At 53.1% G+C, this 16,833-nt stretch overlaps 1 protein-coding gene across 11 annotated transcripts in view; it reads left to right on the forward strand.

Annotated features, from left to right (window-relative positions):
* Positions 1–16,833, forward strand: part of MGMT (O-6-methylguanine-DNA methyltransferase) — a 269,598-nt gene that overhangs the window by 57,641 nt on the left and 195,124 nt on the right. For all 11 annotated transcript variants that reach the window (XR_014827703.1, XR_014827702.1, XM_084996772.1 and 8 more), the window contains one exon: positions 911–1,047. Coding sequence is in view for 9 of the 11 variants with exons in the window: in XM_084996769.1 (XP_084852895.1) it covers positions 911–1,047 (137 nt within the window). In the remaining 2 variants the exon portion in view is untranslated. The remainder of the gene's footprint in view (positions 1–910; positions 1,048–16,833) is intronic.

Genomic DNA, 16,833 nt, shown 5'->3' on the forward strand with positions numbered 1-16,833 from the left:
GTCGAGTTCATTTGAGGGGCTTGTTGGGCAGATGGGCGGAGATGGTGGGCAGGCCGCCCAGCTTCTCGCGTGGAGCTGGGGCCTCGTGGGGGCTGAGGTTGTCGTCAGGAGCTGCAGGGGACAGTGGGGCTCTGGGAAATGTTGGCACCGAAGGTTTCAGGAGGGAGGCAGGCTTCCTCTGGACCGGGAAGCAGAGGAGGAATTTCAGGGGAGAGGCGGCGGCCCGGGCGCTCGGGCCGGTGCACGTAGGCCTCCCCACAACCCTCTCCTCGTGCCTCCCCTTGAGTCAGAGTGATTTTTATGAAACGTTAATTTGCCTAAACCTTGGTACTGTCTTCTCCCTGCTCTCAGTGCCTCTTTTCTTTCTTTTAAACCTTTTCTCTGTTGACCAAAATTCCCATCTCTCCTTCTCTTTCCAAAGCTTGCGAGTTTTATTCCAACATCCTGCACCTCCCAACCTGTTAACACCTGGGCCGTTGTGTTAGGTGCTGAGTTGCACCTCACTGCGTTTCTCTACTTTATCTCATGATGCTTTATTTTTAAGTGTTCTTTATTCAGCATACCAAATGGCTTGCTTTCAGCTTTCTTTGAAAAGGTTATTGGGAATTGTTTTAAATAGCTTTAGGTACTGTTTCAAAGGAGCTCTCATTTCGGCTTCCGCCACGCCGTGGTTAAAGATAAATGAGACTAGGAGAGCGTAATGAAGAAATTCGAAGGAGAGGACTCTTGGTTGGCCCTCTTCTGTCTTCAGAGTAACTGCGTTGTGAAGCCTACACGTTACATGAGTAAATTCCTGAAACGAGGGAGAGGCTTTGGAGGTTTTGTGTCTGACACAGCTGGTGCGTCTGGCGCGCTTTCGAAATGACCGCCCCCTTCACTGAGCCTCGCCTTCGAATTGGTTTCTCTTCAGGTCCTCGGGAGCATGGGCAAGACCTGCGAAATGGGACGCGCCGTGGTGGACAGCCCTCTGGGGAAGATCGAGATCTCTGGCTGTGAGCAGGGGCTGCATGAGATACGGCTGTGCGGCCGGAAGACCCTGGACCCGGAGTGAGTGGGGCCCCTGTGATGCCCGCCCCGGGGGGTGGTTCCGAGCAGCAGAGGAGTCATGGGGTTGTGGCCTGTCCTCCCTCCGTCGCAGCGGCAGACGCATGCTGCCGGTCCCAAAGGTGACACCTCCCCAGAAGTGATGCGGCCGGGTCAGCACATGCCTGGGTTGTCCGGGAAGCCTCCGTCTGCGATTCACCGCGGGGCAGAACCTGTAATTAGTTGCTGCGAACGTTTTCAGGGGGTGGATGGACTGGGCACGGAACACTTCGACGCCTCAGCAAGTGGGCTCTGGGAATCTCTCTGGGCGTTTGGTGACGGGGCGCCCGGTCTTGACTCTTCCCTCAGGCCAGCCCTCAGGGGTCATGGGCCTGCCGGGCGAGTTCTCTTCTCGGTCCGGAGGTGGGCGTCGGGAGCGCCGCGGGCCTCCTTGCACGTGGTGGGCCTTCCGCCAAGGGTGAAGGGTCGGAAGCCCCCTTTAGCGTGACGCTGGGGGGTCGCCTTTGCCAAGGAGCGCGTTTGTCTGTTTGGAACCGTGTCCCCTGGACGTCTCCAGCTGCGAAGGCGTGAAATGGTGCCGGCACTCCCGGAGGCTTTGCTCTGGAGTGTGCCGTTCAGTTTCCTCCCCTGGCGAGTGTGAGTCGTCGTTGTGTGAAAATTGTAGTTCTCGTTATTTCTGACAGAAGAGGGGAAAACCCACCCACTCTTTGGCTCCGTGTTTGTCTTAACCGGCTAATAAACACAGTGCCAAGAATGTTAGATAAAGCAAATACGTAAGAAACATAAAAATTGATTTTAATGGACCCCTGTCAGAGGTGGCCGTAATGAGCACAAGCAGTCGTAAGTATCAATTTTCGCCTCGTCTGTCGAGATTTTTCCTGCAGAGCTGCGTGGTACAATCAATAGTCTTTTTTAAGACCAAAAAATAAGCCAACCTTTGAACTGTATGAATGCCCTCTTCTCTTTCTATGAGAACCATCTGGCTGTAGTGTTCAGAAAATCACAGCCACCAAATAATTTGTAGGGAAATGTCATTTTGTCTCTTAGCCGGTGCAGTTGCACAGTAAATCACAGAAATGATGTGTTGAATTTTTGTTTGTTTAAAAAAAGACACTCCTTGAAGTGAATTTGGGGAAGAAAAGGGGCAGGAAAACGCCTCCTAAAATGCTTTCAGTGCCGGCTACCAAGGAGCCCAGGGTGCACGTGCGGTTTGGCTCTGCTTCTCTGTGTGCTTTCTGGATCCCGGCAGGACTGGGTGCATCTGGAGGCCAGGGCCCTGCACGGACGGGCCCAGGAGGATGCAGCGGGCCGCTCGGGGCTGAGCGGGGACCTGGGGCTGCTGGCCGCTGGTCGCGGGGAGTTCGGCCCCTCTCTGCTCTCCGCTCGGCCCCTTCAGGCCGTGGTCCCTGTCCTGGGCTTTCGGGCTCCGTGGGACGGAGCTGCCACACGCACGGTCCAAGCAGCGGATGGACAGCGAGGCAGGACTGCGCCTCCCTTTCCGGCGGCTCCGTTTCCTCGGTCTCACGGCCGCACCAGGCCGGAAGCGCGGAGGCGGTGTCCGTGGGGGCAGGCAGGGCGGGGTGGCCTTGGGGGCCGCCGGCTGACTGTTGTATGTGGTTAATTTGGGGGGGTGCTATTTCAGGGGCGGACGGCAGCCTGAGAAAGGTCTGTGCCACTACCCAGGGTGACGCGTGTTTGTTTCATGTTCGAAAGACGGAGGCGAAATTGCGTCGTGAGATTCACAGAAGGTGAAGGTACAGTCCCGGGAGTTGTCACACACGGGCACAACCAGACGGCCGCCAACCCCGAGCAAGGCGCGCCACACTCCGCGAGGTTGCCCGCGCTCCCTTTCCGGCGGCCCTGCCCTGTCGACGCCCCCGGGGTGGTTTCTGCCGCCCGGGCTCAGTCTTGCCTGGGCTGGAACTTTGCATGGAGGGGCCGCAGGACACGCATGCTTTGGATGTGACGCAGCAGCGTTCTCAGGGTGCCCCGGGCTGCCCTGTATCAGCGAGGCCTTCCTTCCTTTCCAGTAAAAAGCAGTAGTTTTGTCGCAGGGATCCACCCGTCTCTACTTTTTACGCCGCCTCCTGCCGAAGCCAGCTTTTGGCTGCTGTGGATAACACTGCGGTGAATCGTGCTGCTCGGGCCTCTGTGGACACAGGTGTTCACTCTCTTGAAGAAACGCCCAGGTGTTGGCACTGATGGATGGCATGGCCAGTGGATGTGTCCCCTCAGAAGCAGCGGCCCGCGCTCGCCGCCCAGTGTGCCATCCTCCGTTTCCACCCGGACTGCCCGGGGGTTTCCTGCTGCCCCCCCACTCCTCGGCGGGGCTGGTGGGGCTGGCGAGCTTGCTGTCTCGTCGCGGGGTCACCCGCCCTCCTGACGCCTTCCTTTGACCGCGTTCGGTAAGCTTTCCGTGTGCGGCGAGCCTCTTGCCCGTTTTAAGTGGTGTTTCTTGGCGTTTCCATCGATCTGTGGTTCTGGTCACACGTCAGTTGATCCAATATAGCTCTTGTTCATTTTCTCACCGTCACAGGCTTGTGTTTTTATTTTTTAATAATGTCTTTCAGTGAGTAGTTTTTAATTTTGAGGAAGACCAACTTTTTCCCTTTATCGTATTTTATGCCTTGAAGAAATGTTTGCCTACTCTAATTTCACAAATACATTCTCTTATCAATTCTTTGGGAAACACTAAATTTAGCCTTTTACGTTATATATGTTCCATCATCTTGACGTACCGTGCTGTGAGGTACTCAGTTTTTTCCATAGTCACTTAGCTGTTTCAGCATCATTTATGAGGAGGATAAAACTTCTGTTCTCCATGGAATCACCTCAGTGCTTTTGGCAAAAATCAGTCATGTGACTATGCATGTGTGTGTTCTTCATGTCAGCATGTTGTTTTTGCTTGACTGATTTTTTTTTTTTTTTTTTTTTTGCCATTTCTTGGGCCGCTCCCACGGCATATGGAGGTTCCCAGGCTAGGGGTCGAATTGGACCTGTTGCCACCGGCCTACGCCAGAGCCTCAGCAATGCGGGATCCGAGCCGTATCTGCAACCTACACCACAGCTCACGGCAACGCCGGATCCTTAACCCACTGAGCAAGACCAGGGATTGAACCCGCAACCTCATGGTTCCTAGCCGGATTCGTTAACTACTGAGCCATGACGGGAACTCCTGCTCAGCTGATCTCTTTGCTGCTCCTGCGCCAGTTCTGCACTTTCTTGGTTATGGAGCTTTGTGATAAGTCTTGAGTCAAGGTAGTGTGAGTCCTTCCACTGTTGTTTTTTTTTAAAGGTTGTCTTGGTTTCTAAGTCACAATTTGCATATTCCTATTAGAATCAAGGTGTCAATTTCTCCAGAAATGCCTGTTGGGGTTTCGATTGGGAGTTCGTTGAATCTCTGTATCACTTTGGGAGGCTTGACATGTTAAATTGAATTTTCCAGTTTATGACTGTGGTTTATCTCTGCATTTGTTTAAGTTCTTTTCAGTTTTTCTCTGTAGTGCTTTATAGGTTCCAGCTTTTAAAGATCTTGCATGTCTTTTGTAAAACTGATTTCTAAATGCTTTGTTTTGAGTGGGTTCTTTTGGCCATTTCTCAGCATGTGGAAGTTCCCAGGCTAGGGATCAAACCCATGCCATAGCAGTGACCCATGCCTCTGTAGCAATAATACCAGATCCTTAACCCAATGCGCCACGAGAGAGCGCCTCAATATTCTATGTTTTGGTGGTGTTCTAAATTGTTTTGTTTTTTTTTTTTTTTTCTTTAAACCAGTTAAACTGTTGCTGCTGGTGTAGGATAGTTGGTTTTGTATGTTTTTTTTTTCTTGGTCTTGGGCCGCTCCCTCGGCATATGGAGATTCCCAGGCTAGGGGTCCAATTGGAGCTTAGCCACCGGCCTACACCAGAGCCACAGCAACGCGGGATCCGAGCCGCGTCTGCAACCTACACCACAGCTCACGGCAACGCCGGATCCTTAACCCACTGAGCAAGGGCAGGGACCGAACCCGCAACCTCATGGTTCCTAGTCGGATTCGTTAACCACTGCGCCACGACGGGAACTCCTGGTTTTGTATGTTGATCTTAGTCGAGCACATCACTAAATTCACGTCTCAGCCCCAGGAATTCTTTGGCCGTTGGCTTGGGCTTTTCTCTGTAGAAAATCACCACGTCTGTTGGGACAGTTCACGTCTTCCTTGGAATCTTCACGCCTTTTGTTTGCTCTGTTGCCCTGTCTGGAACCTGCAGTGTGACGCTGAATACACGTCGTGACATACGTCTTGCTGCGTTGCGGGCACAGAGGGCAGCTTCGTGCGAATCACCGTGCGGGGTGACCGCTGCCTTTGTTGGCTTCAACAGGTGGCCTTTCCCCCGCTGAGACTGCTTCCTCCGTCTGCTGAACTTTGTTAATGGTCTTTGTCCATGTGTCAGCATAATCCTGTTTTTCTCCTTTATTCGTTAAAGTGATGTAAGTTAATTCTAGGATTTTTAAACCAATATTGGAATGCTGTACCACACCATTGATTAGGGTATAATCTTTTTTTCCTTTACATATTATTGGCTTAAATTTGCTATTTTGTTGAGGATTTATGTGTTTAAGTTCATGAGGGATGCTTGTCTCGAATTCTTTTTTTTGGCGATGTCTTTGTGAGGTTTTGGCGTTCAGGTTATTCCGACTTGGTGAAGTGAGTTTGGAAGTGCTCCCTCTTTCCCGAAGAGTCACGTGAGAGAACCAAGAGTTTGATGCCATCTGGGTGTGGCAGGAAGGCTTCTGATGAGAATGTTGTCTGACAGAAGTAGGTGCTGCCCTCACCCAGCTCCAGGGGGCTCTCCCCACCTTGGCTTTTTGCAGGTCGAGCCAAGGCTGTGTCCTGAGCCCGGCCGATGTGCTGGGCAGTGGCCGAGGGGATTGGGGCAGAGCATTCTAAAGACCCTGGACCCCTGTCCTCACCCTCCTTCTTGGGCACTGGCGAGTCCTGGGCGTCTCCGTCTCCTCTGAAACGCTGCTCTCCTCAGTAGGCAGGTTGGGGTTGACCGCTGACAGCTGCCGGTAGGGAATTCCTTGTGCTCTTCTGTATAAACTACGACCCCCGGTCCCCATGCTAGACCCGTGGCCTGTGCAGAGGGCTTCATACAGTGGTCGTTGATGGCTTTTGTGTACAAGTCACATGACTCATTTCCTAAAACTGTGAGTGAAGACTTTCAGTCTGGAAAGTGGCATAAGAGTCTCAGTTTTATAACCTCCTGCCTCTGTCAGGTCTCCGTCACCAGCTGTCACGCTCAGGCTTTGACGCGCGCCTGCCTGCCGTCTCCCCTCCCCGCCGTCGTGTGGCCACGAAGCTTTGGCCTCATCCTTATTCCTCACGACGTTAAAAAGCTCCTGAGAAGGGCGGGAGAATACTGTTGTTTTCCTTAGGTTATTTTAGGGCTCGTGGAGTTTTCCGTCAAGTTGACTGAAGTATTTGGTTGCTGAAACATGGACTAGGTCGAACTCAGCGTTATGAAAGCAGCAGCAGGACTTCTGGCCCTGGGAAGCCAGAGAGAGTTGCATGTGCCTCACATCCGTCAACATTTACCTCTGTTTTCCGTTCCAAAACGTTTTCTATGTAAAGCTTTTTAGGCAAATGCAGAAATGCAAAGTGAGAAAGCTTATGGTCCAACCAAACTAAACCATTATAAAATTCTGTATTTTGAAAAATTTAAAACCGCATGTGGGCTGTTTCCTACTGGATAGGCACACACGGTACCGTGGTGGTTCGGGTATGTCTTGCTCCCACCGGCTCTGGAGTTGAGGCGGCGGCGGTGGTGGCGTGCAGGTCAGGCCTTGCCCTCCTCTGCTGATGTGGGTGGTGGCCGGCCAGCCAAGGGGGATGGGCACGGGGCCTGAGAGAGTGTCACTGCGGGGCCTCCGTGCTCTCCCTGGCAGAGGGTGGCCTGGCTTGTTGGGTGCACTGCCCGTTTTCACCCCTGGAATGTGCCAGAGCAGTTCTCCACTGGCGGGGGGAAGACGCCTTTGAGGCCTCCTGAAGGACAGCTGGGTCTTGACGTTGAATTGGGTCTGGGGGTTGGAGCAGATAGTGACTGGTGCTTTCCACCCTCTCCGGGTGGCCCGAGGGTGCCCGCGCTGCCGCTGTGCTGCCCAAGCGCTGGCAGGCAGCCGCTTTGGGCTGGGAGGCGCTGTGGTTTCTGACCTAGAAGAGACGAGCTCGGCAGTGCCTGGCTTCCCTGGCTTTCAATCGCTTCTCTGGACTCTTTCTCTCTTTTTCCACGTTGCTGGGCGAGCCTGTTGCTCTGCTCCGCTGTGTACCCGGGTCTGGGCGAAGGGTGGTAGAAGGCAGTTGGACAGTTTGAAGCAAAAGCATCATTGAATGTAAAATTTTCTGGATCCATCTAAGGAAAAAGAGCAATGTGAAAGTTTTATTTCTGTCAATCTTATTACTGTGTTGCAGGGAGACAGAAATGGCAAGCCGTACATGCCTGTGTCCGTGAGTTAGAAGCAGGTTGGTTCATTTAATTTTCAGTCTGCCAGGATCCTTTTGGAAGGAAGAAAGAACGGTTGAATGACAGCTACAAATATATGGGTTCAAAATATGAACCAAACTGTCAGAGTAAAGGATTTTTTTGGGACGTTTCCACCACTCGGGGTGTAAGAGCCTTTCAGAGTAAAGGAGGTAAATTGGCCAGTTTCAAGCAGAGAAAGGTGAGTGGTTTCCTCCGTGACAAGTGAAAAATCCAGAAATCCTCAGCTTGGAACGGTCGCTTTCCTTTAGGAGGTGCCCACCGCTCCCCTGTTCACGCCTGTCTTGGAAGGGATGGCACGGCCGCTGTCCCAGGGAGCGGCTCTCCCGTCCCTTTGACGCCCCACAGGACTCCTTTCCCCTGTCCCCCAGGAGGGCCGAGGGGCGGTCCTGGCCGGATGCGGAAGCCCCGCGTGTGGGTGTCCCCGGAGGACTGGGTGCAGGGCTTGGAGCCGTGCCCTGTGCTTGAGGGAAGTCCCTCCTGATGAGAGCCTCAGGCTCTTCCAGATCCTTCCAGCCTGCGCGTTGGCCTGCCTTGAGGCTCGAGGGCCCGGACCTTGTGTGCACACGCAGAGGCCGTCCAGGACCGTGGTCCTGCAGGGCCGCTTCTGGGGGAATTGGCCGCAGCCGCAGTGTCCCTCCGTGGCCCTTAGGAGGCATCCCTGCCGAGTGGTGGATGGGCCTGTCTCAGAGGGGACAGAGCGGGTGCCACACAAGCAGCCTGGCAGCTGCGACTCAGAGCCACTCGTGTGGGTCCCTTCCTCCACCCGGGTCACATCTCCTGCCCACCTCCCTTCCCTTTTGTGGAAACAAAACCGCATGGTGTCTGAGACCATGGACACGCATTTCTCATATTTTGCCTTTGGATTTTGATTTCCAGAATTTGTATTGTTCATGTATCTCTAATATTTTCTGTTATTAAACCATCTGTGACTAGTGAATAATTTTCAACTTTTTGTTTTTAAAATATTAATGTCATTCAAGCTGTAAACTCTCAAAATGTACTTGGTTTGTTAAATTTATTTTCTTTAAATTGCATCACTAATTAGATCAGCTCCGTGATATTAACGTACAGGATAGTTCTTGCATGCTGATCCGTTTAGAATTTAAATTGAGTTAAAGGTTAAATGAGTTTAATTTTTGAATTGAACTGAAGCATTGTCTTGTGTCAGATTCATCCATAATTTTTATTTCCAGTTGCTGTATCAAGTGATGGAAGTGGGTCTTTTTGTGATAAAAAACATGGAATAAATTTAGGATTAAGTTAGAGTCACTTGTTTGTTCACTCAGAACATGTGAGTGCCTGCTGTGTGACAGGCCAGGTGCCTTGGGGACCTGCACCGGGGATGGTGCAGTAATGAATGTGACAGGTCCACCTACGCGGAGCCCACGCCCAGCCCAGGGCAGGCCTGGGGTGGGCAGTGAAGTGTGGTGATGGGTGCCCCGCAGGGGATGAGCCGGGCCTGGAGCGAGGAGGTGGCTCAGGCCTGAGCCCGCGGCGTTGGCGGTAGAGCCTGTCTGAGCCGGCGTCCGAGGGCCTGGCAGGAGGAGGCCTGCCGCCAGGGCACGGGCCTGGTTGGTGACGGTCCAGGCGGCGCCGCTGGTTCTCAGGGCAGAGGGACAGGGACGCCACGAGGAGACGAGACGGCTCTGGGGGAACCATGGAACAAGGTTGCTGGTGGAGAAGGCGCGCCAGAGGGAAGGGAAGGGGAGCAGAGGCGCAGGCGGGAGCGGGTCGGGTCTGGGTGGGATGGCGGCGCGGAGGCCGAGGCTGGGGCGCCGTGGGTGCCCAGTGGAAACTGCCGCGGGGCGTCTGTCTCTCAGCATCGGGCTCTGGGAGGTGGGGGTACTGACTGCAAGGTTTCTTCAAGCTCCGAAGTGGGGGTTCCTGGTGCCTTGGTCTTTGTTGAGACCAGCGTTTCCCACCCACCTTCTCTCAGCTTTGACTCTGGAGGCGGGCAGGGCCGGGGGGTCACCGCGTGTCTGCGGAGGAAGGACTCTGGCCGGAGCCAGAGCGGATCGGGGCAGCGCCATGTTCGGGGCCCAGGGACCCTGCGGGGCCCAGCAGGCCGGGAACTGGCGTCTGGCTGGGTTCACGCCGTGGCTCGTGCTCGGTCCGTTCTCGGGCTTGTGCCGGGGCTGAGGTGGGGCAGGAGCCCGGGGTGTCCCCAGGCGGGCGGTGCGTCTCCGCCGCCACTTCTGCAGCTCTGCTTCCGCTCCACACCCGCCTCGGGGTCCTTGGTCCACACTGGCAGTTCCAGGCCAGGGGGCGGGGGAGAGCTGGGCCTCCTCTCGGCCCCGAGTCCGAGTCTTGGTTTTCCCTCATCCGTGTTGACTGCCTTTGGGCTCTTCCCCCTTCCGTCGCCAGGCCTTTTCTAGCGCCAGCTGGCGTTTTCCTAAGAGCCTCAGTGTATCTGCTGATGAGCACGCCGGCCACCGCCCGTCTTTCCATCTGACCCACCCGTACGAGCCTCGAGCCTTTTCTAGTTACAAGGGCTCGCGTACTGTACTCAGTACACCCGCGGATCCTGGGGAAGAAGCTGTCCTCCTGGGCTGGCATTTACGTTGCTTTGTGGCATCTCTGGGCAGAGTGCCCACACATCTCATGGGGGGCAGATGATAGTTTTCTTGCTGTGATGGATTCTGATGGATTCACCCAGCTTACTTTTAAGGCTGCTTCTCTTGTGTCCTCATGCAGGCGGTCAGCCTCCCCGTCCTCACTGACCAGCACAGGTGACGTGCTCAGGCTGCACCTCCCCGCGTGTGACGTGGGGCTCGCCGCGCTGGCTGGCGAGGCGGGCCTTCTGCCTCTTCTGCAGGTGATGTCACGCAGAGCCTGCAGTGGCAGGTGGGGCCGGGCACTCATGGGAGCTGTGTCTCTCCAGCTGAACGTCGGGGCAGGGTCACCAGGCGAGGAGCTGCCGTGTGTGGATTCTGCACGTTCCAACCACAGTTTTCTGCCGGGGTATTTAGGCAAAAGCTCAAAATGGAACAGAAACAATTTTAGAGGGACGCAGTCCTCAGGAGAAACCTTTTTAAGACTTAACCCTTTACAAGAGGAAAATAAGCTTTGGGACATGGATTGTTGTTGTTCATTTCTCAAATAGACGTACATGGTGTGTGTAAGCAGGTGTTACAGGTGTGCCCACCCGTGTAAATACATACATCCTACGCATTTCTGTTCTGCTTCTTTAATGTTGCCTCCACTCAAAATACATATTCTAAACCCAGAGAAAATGAAATTGTTGTTCTTCTTAATTATTACAGATTCCCCAGAGGTAACCTCCCCCAAATAGTGTTTTTTTCTTTCTAAAATTCATCTGGAAAAATACTTAGCTTTTTGATCTTTATTTTATCCAGTTCAAGGCTCTGCTAGGAAGAGTTATTGTATAACTGAGCACAGCTTTTATTAAAAAGAACGGGACCACTTATTTCCTTCAAAGTGTCTGGTGTGTTTAAATCTTCTCTAGGTAAACAAAACTTTTATTGAAAATAATATTTTGAGACTAACACCTTTGTCACCACTAGTGGTGCTGAAAGCCCTCTGCTGTCTGCTGGTCCTGCACATGCTCTGGTCTCACATGCAACTCCCGGGCGTCTGTGGGGCCCAGTGGGGTGTTGGGGGCCGGAGGGTAGGGGGCTGGCAGAGGAGAGAGGCCTCAGCCTCTCTGCCAGCTCTCAAGAAGTGGTAGGGGGTGGAGAGGGGATCTGGCGTGCACACAAGAGCAATGACTGTCAGGAGGCCAAGGCTGTTTTTTAATTGGGTGGCTTGGATTCGTTTTTCTTTCTCCTTTTTTTTTCTTTTTAGGGCCACATCCATGGTTTATGGAAGTTCCAGGGGGGGTCAAATCTGAGCTTCAGCTGCTGACCTCCACCACAGCCACAGCAACACCAGACCCAAGCCACATCTGCAGCCTGCACCATAGCTCATGGCAACCCAAGATCCTTAACCCACTGAACGAGGCCAGGGGATCAAACCCGCATCCTCATGGGTACCAGTTGGGTTTGTTATCCCTGAGCCATGACAGAAACTCCAAGTAGCTTATTTTTTTTGATGTTGAGTTATATGAGCTGTTTATATATGTTGAATATTATTAACTCCTCAATAGTCATATCATTTGCAAATATTTTCTCCCATTCAGTAGGTTGTCTTCTTATTTTGTCAATGGTTGCCTTAAAAATTGGACAGAAGAACTGAATAGACATTTTTCTAAAGAGGAAATACAGGTGGCCCATAGGCACATGAGAAGATGCTGGACGCCACTGATCATCAGGGAAACGCAAGTTAAAACCATGGTGAGTTATCACCTCACACCTGTCGGAATGGCCGTTGTCAAAAAGAACGAAAATAACAAGGCGAGGCTGTGGAGCAAAGGGAACCCTTGTGCCTTGTTGGAGGGCATGTACATTGGTGTAGCCACTGTGGGGAAAACAGAAACTGAAGAATAGGACTGCCCTATGACTCAGCAATTCCATTCCTGGATATGTATCCAAAAGAGCAAAGACGTTCATTTAAAAAGATGCATGCGTGCCAGTGTTCAGAAGCATTGTCTGCAGTTGCCAAGATAGGGAAGCAACCTAGGTGTCCATTAACTGAGGGATCGATGCAGAAGAGGTGACACACACACTCACTCACTGGAATACTGCGTAGCCATGCATGGAATGAAATTTTACCATTTGTAATGACATGGGTGGACTTGGAGGGCATTATGCTAATAAGTGAAATAAGTCAGAGAAAGACAAATACTGTTTGCTATCCACCCCCCCATTTTTTTTTTTTTGGCTTTTTAGGGCCACGCCCACAGCATATGGACGTTCCTGGCCTGTGCCACAGCCACAGCCACTTGGGATCCAAGCCACGTCTGCAGCCTACACCACAGCTCAAAACAAAGCCAGATCCTTATGCACTGAGCGAGGCCAAGGATTGAACTCGCGTCCTCATGGATGCTAGCCGGGTTCGTTACCACTGAGCCCCAGCAGGCACTCCCTGTTTGATATCACTTATAGCGGAATCTGAAAACTACAGCAAACTAGTGAATGTGACAGAAAAGCAGACTGACAAATACACAGACTACCCAGGGGTTGCCGGGGGGCGGGGCGGGGCCGTGTCGAGGTGGGATCAAGAGGTGCAGGTGACGAGGCATAAAACGAGCTGCGAAGATGGACAGGCAGCAAAGGAATCCAACCTGTACTTTATAAGACCTGTCCGTGGAGTGTGGCCTTTAAAAGCTGGGCACCCCTTCTGTCGCACTCCTGTGACTTGGGCGATGTTGTACCCTCACCTCTACTCCAAGTTCCAGAGAAAGGCCGAGTCCAGACCGCACGGTGCTGAGTCTTTGGCCGGCGGGGGCCTCGTGGCCGTGTTCTCCAGCTCCTCCGGCGGCGCCTGTCCGGGGAAAACGGGGAGTCGGTGGGGGCCCTTCTGTTTCTGCCTCGGCCGGCGCTCAGGCCCCGTCCTCCTCCAGCAGGCTCTTGGTTGGAACCCCTTCCGCGGGTAAATTGGCAACAGTCCATTGAGGGAAAGAAGGGCGTGTTTTATCGTCTCGTGGTGTCTGTCTCTGCATCACCTCCCTTGTCCAGTCAGTGTGTTGTTAGTTGAGGGGCAGGACTGCCCGGGACTTGCTCCCCCGTTTCGTGAACTTCCTGGGGTCCGCAGCCTTTCCTCCCTCCGCTGTGTCACACCAGCTCGGGGCTGGGGCTGGGGCCAGGCCGGGGGGGGGGGGGTCGTCCCTTATTAAAGGGATAGTTAATCATGTGAGATCTTGTTTTTTTTTCCGCATCTGAGTTTTCAAGAGCTCTCCAGATTTTTATTACCTAAGGTTCCATATGCCATAGACATCTTACCGTCAGCTGTAAATTGCCTTCTGGAGAGGAAACTGACAAACAACTTTATAATTGCATTTTTAGCCTTAATATCGGAGGGCCAAATGCATGTTTAAGATTTATGGAGTTCCTGAATTTAAACTATAAGCAATAAAATGTTCTTAAGGTGGGCCCCCATCTGCATCTATTATTACAAAACCCTTAACGTTACTTTAGCATATGACATGATAATCGGTTTTTTTCTCTTTTTTTTCCTCTTTTCTTTTTTGACAAATTGTGCCTAAGGAAATTACTTTACTTGCATGGAAAGTTATCTGTGTTTGCAAACTTGAACAGTTTTGCTGCTTAAGCAGTCTAGAGATGATAAACTTTTTGTCAGCGGCTGACTTCGGCGCTGCATGAAGAAGACTCAGACCCATAGGAGAGGTCCGTTTTAAAGGACGCCTCCTGCACGTCTGCCCAGGGCATAATGGGGTCGTTTGAACCGGCGGAACAGAAATACGCATGCTCTTTTTAAAATCTGTTCTCCGCTTGTTGACCTGATACGGAGGAGCAGAGGTAGATACTGGGGAGGAGTTGTCATCATTTTGTGCAGATCAGAAGCGGGGCTGGGCCAGCTGACCAGCTCAGTGGATGGTCCCCGTCTCAGCGGACAGCGCGGTCACAAAGTTGTAGCTCGGGAAGGGAAGTCATCCCCTCTGTGCCTGCGTCATCAGTTCTGTTTTGACCCAGCTACACCCTTCCTCTGTAGTAAAATATGCGTAACGTAAAATTTACCCCTTTCACCATTTTTAAGTGCATGGTTCAGTGGCACGAAATGCATTTACACTGCTTTACAGCCGTCACCACCTCCAGCTCCAGAACTGTGTTCATCTTGCCAGCCTGCAGCTCTGCTCATTAAACACCAAGGCCTCAGCCGGCTCCCGGCCAGGCCTGGTCCCCTGTCCCTCTGCCAACACACCTTTAATTCCCAGACTTGCTGAGCTTCCTCAAGCCAAGAGAAGCCTATCTGGAGACCCAGTCCCCCTACAGATGCTAATAAGCTTCCTTGGCTTGGACGGCAGCTGGGTCCCCATCGGGCGTGTGGGGGCTGCAGAGCCAGTGCAGCCAGATTTTGCTGAAGTGGGGAAGAGCTTTGAAGAGGTGCAGATTGTATGTGGTTGTGGGGGGAGGTATTGCAGATGAAAACGGGACCCTGGGACGCAGAAACCGTACCTGAGGTGGAGAGATGCTGAGAAAGGCACCATCTTCAGACATGGATGCTGGATCACTCGTGGAGCTTTCTGCATCTGGTCCCCTCGTCTTGGACGCCTTTGGCCTCTTAAGAGAAGAGGTGGACGAGGGTTAGGCGGGAGGGCGAGGACGACGGGCAGGGTGTGGGCTGGCAGCATAAGGAGGCACGGGCAGCGTGCTGCTGCCGCTCCCGCCGCGAGCCCCCTGCCTGGCAATTCTGGGTGCATCTGGGCTGCTCTTGAGGTTGTGATTTTCATGTCGTTTCAAAGGGCTGTGTTGCTGATGTTACATCTCTAACTGTGAAGTGCTGTCACCTGCCGCAGGTGCGTGGCTTCCCCCCTCTCTCCTGAGTTAATGGGTATCCTTGTGTGCGGTGAGCCAAGCCAGAATATCAGACAAGCAGCAGAAACCCCTCAGTGGCTGTATTTACTGTGCTCTAGAGAAACCTGTGAGGGTCAGAGCGTCGCCTGCCTTTCCCGGCCTGGAAGCCCAGCCTGTGCGCCTCACGGGAGGGCTTATACCTCACCTTCTGGAAGTGGCTTCCCCTCTGTCCTAGGAAGACCGTGCTCCGGGTCCCAAAGGCATATCCTTGCAGCTCGGGGGCACTCGATTGAGGGGGGCTCCAGGTCTGCCTGTGGGAGTAAGTATTAGCCTTATGGTCATGAGGGCAGGGTGAGAAGAACCGGACAACAGCCTTTACCCCACGTTGTGACCAAAGAATGGCTGTTTGAACGAGCCTCGGAATGGCCTGCTGGTGCAGTTATGAGAGAGCAGTGGGGACAGGAGCTGACCTCGGCGAGTGTCCCGGACGGGGCCCCTCTCCCCACACTCTCTGGGAGGCCTGGACGCCTGCTGCCAGAGGTGGCCTTGGCCTGTGACTCCGGTGGCCTGAGCTGCTGTCCTCACTGTGAGGAGACCCAGCGCTGGGCAGCCTCTGCCCCGAGGAGGGTGACCTGCAGGCCCACAGCCCCAGCCGTCTGCCGGGCAGCGTCAGAGGTGGTGGGGACATCACGTGGGCCCTCGGGTGCTGCCTTGGGCTGGGCCGTACACACCGCGAGCGGGAGCCCCAGGGTGCCTGGTTGCTGCACAAATGCGCTCCGACAGGAGGGCGGGGGGAGGCAAGGTAGTTATTTCCCACACCCTCGGGGAGGTGAAAACGGGGGCTGGCCTTGTTCTGGCCCGCTGACACCTGGGCATCCGTCCAAGTCACCGTTTGGTGCGTTCCTTGCTCACTGGCGAGCGCGTGCCAGTTCAGTGGTGAGAGCGTGTGCTGGTGAGAGCGTGCCGAGTAGCATCTCTGCCTGCAGCAGGTACGTGGCTTCATTTTCACGGGAATTGTGCATCGTGAGCGTGTCTCCTGGTCACTTTGGGGAAGCATTGTACCCGCGGTGTAAAGGGCTGCCTTCAGGTCGGGTCTGGCACTGGGGGGCCACCAGATGAAGGTGGCAGTCTTTCTGCTGACGTCCGTTGAGTGGCTGTGCTACAGATGCCAGAATCCAAAGGCGTAGAAGTGACGTGCCCTCGAAAGGCCTTCCCAGAAGGTTCGTCTTTGTTTTTCACACATACATAACCTTTTAGTATTTTTCCTGGCTTTTTCATTAATGTATGTAAAAATATTAAAAGCCCTTGTATATTACATCAGAAACTATGTCAGCTGCTCTGCTTTTTTCTATTTATTAAAACTTTTCAAGCAGTAAAAGCATTTTACTTGTTAATGAGGGAGGGGAAATTAATGACACAGCGCTCGGATCCACCAAGATGTCTCCTCCTAACCACGCACAGCCAGCTCCCGCCCCGCCGCGCGCACTCTAATTTCCGTGGCAGGGTTCAGTAAGCACATGCAAATAGATTTAATGATTTGCATCAGTAGATCATTTCTGAGTTTAATATCCTCTGATATTTTGGGTCAAGGACTCTTTCTTTGGGAGACTGGTGACAATTTCCAGAGCTAAAATTATGAATATTAGTAATAATGCATTATGTTCAAGCGAGTTGAGATAAGTGTGTGCTTTTCACCGTGTCACATTTGCACAGTACCTCTTTTCGCCGTGGAGCAAGGAAATGCTGCCTGCTTGCCTGGTGCCTTGGAGCTGGACACTTGTCACGTGGGTGCTCTGGTGCCTGGCACTTGAGAGCAGGAGTTGTCTGGGCCCACGGGGCACACAGGACATTTTTGTCCCATCAGCACAACAAGGAGATGAAATTCGAGTGCTGTT

Source organism: Sus scrofa, chromosome 14, assembly GCF_054392235.1.
Source record: "Sus scrofa isolate SSC_HxYL_T2T_F1_AM1 chromosome 14, Sscrofa_HxYL_maternal_Yorkshire_Landrace_v2.0, whole genome shotgun sequence".
In the NCBI taxonomy this organism is placed as follows: Eukaryota; Metazoa; Chordata; class Mammalia; order Artiodactyla; family Suidae; genus Sus; species Sus scrofa.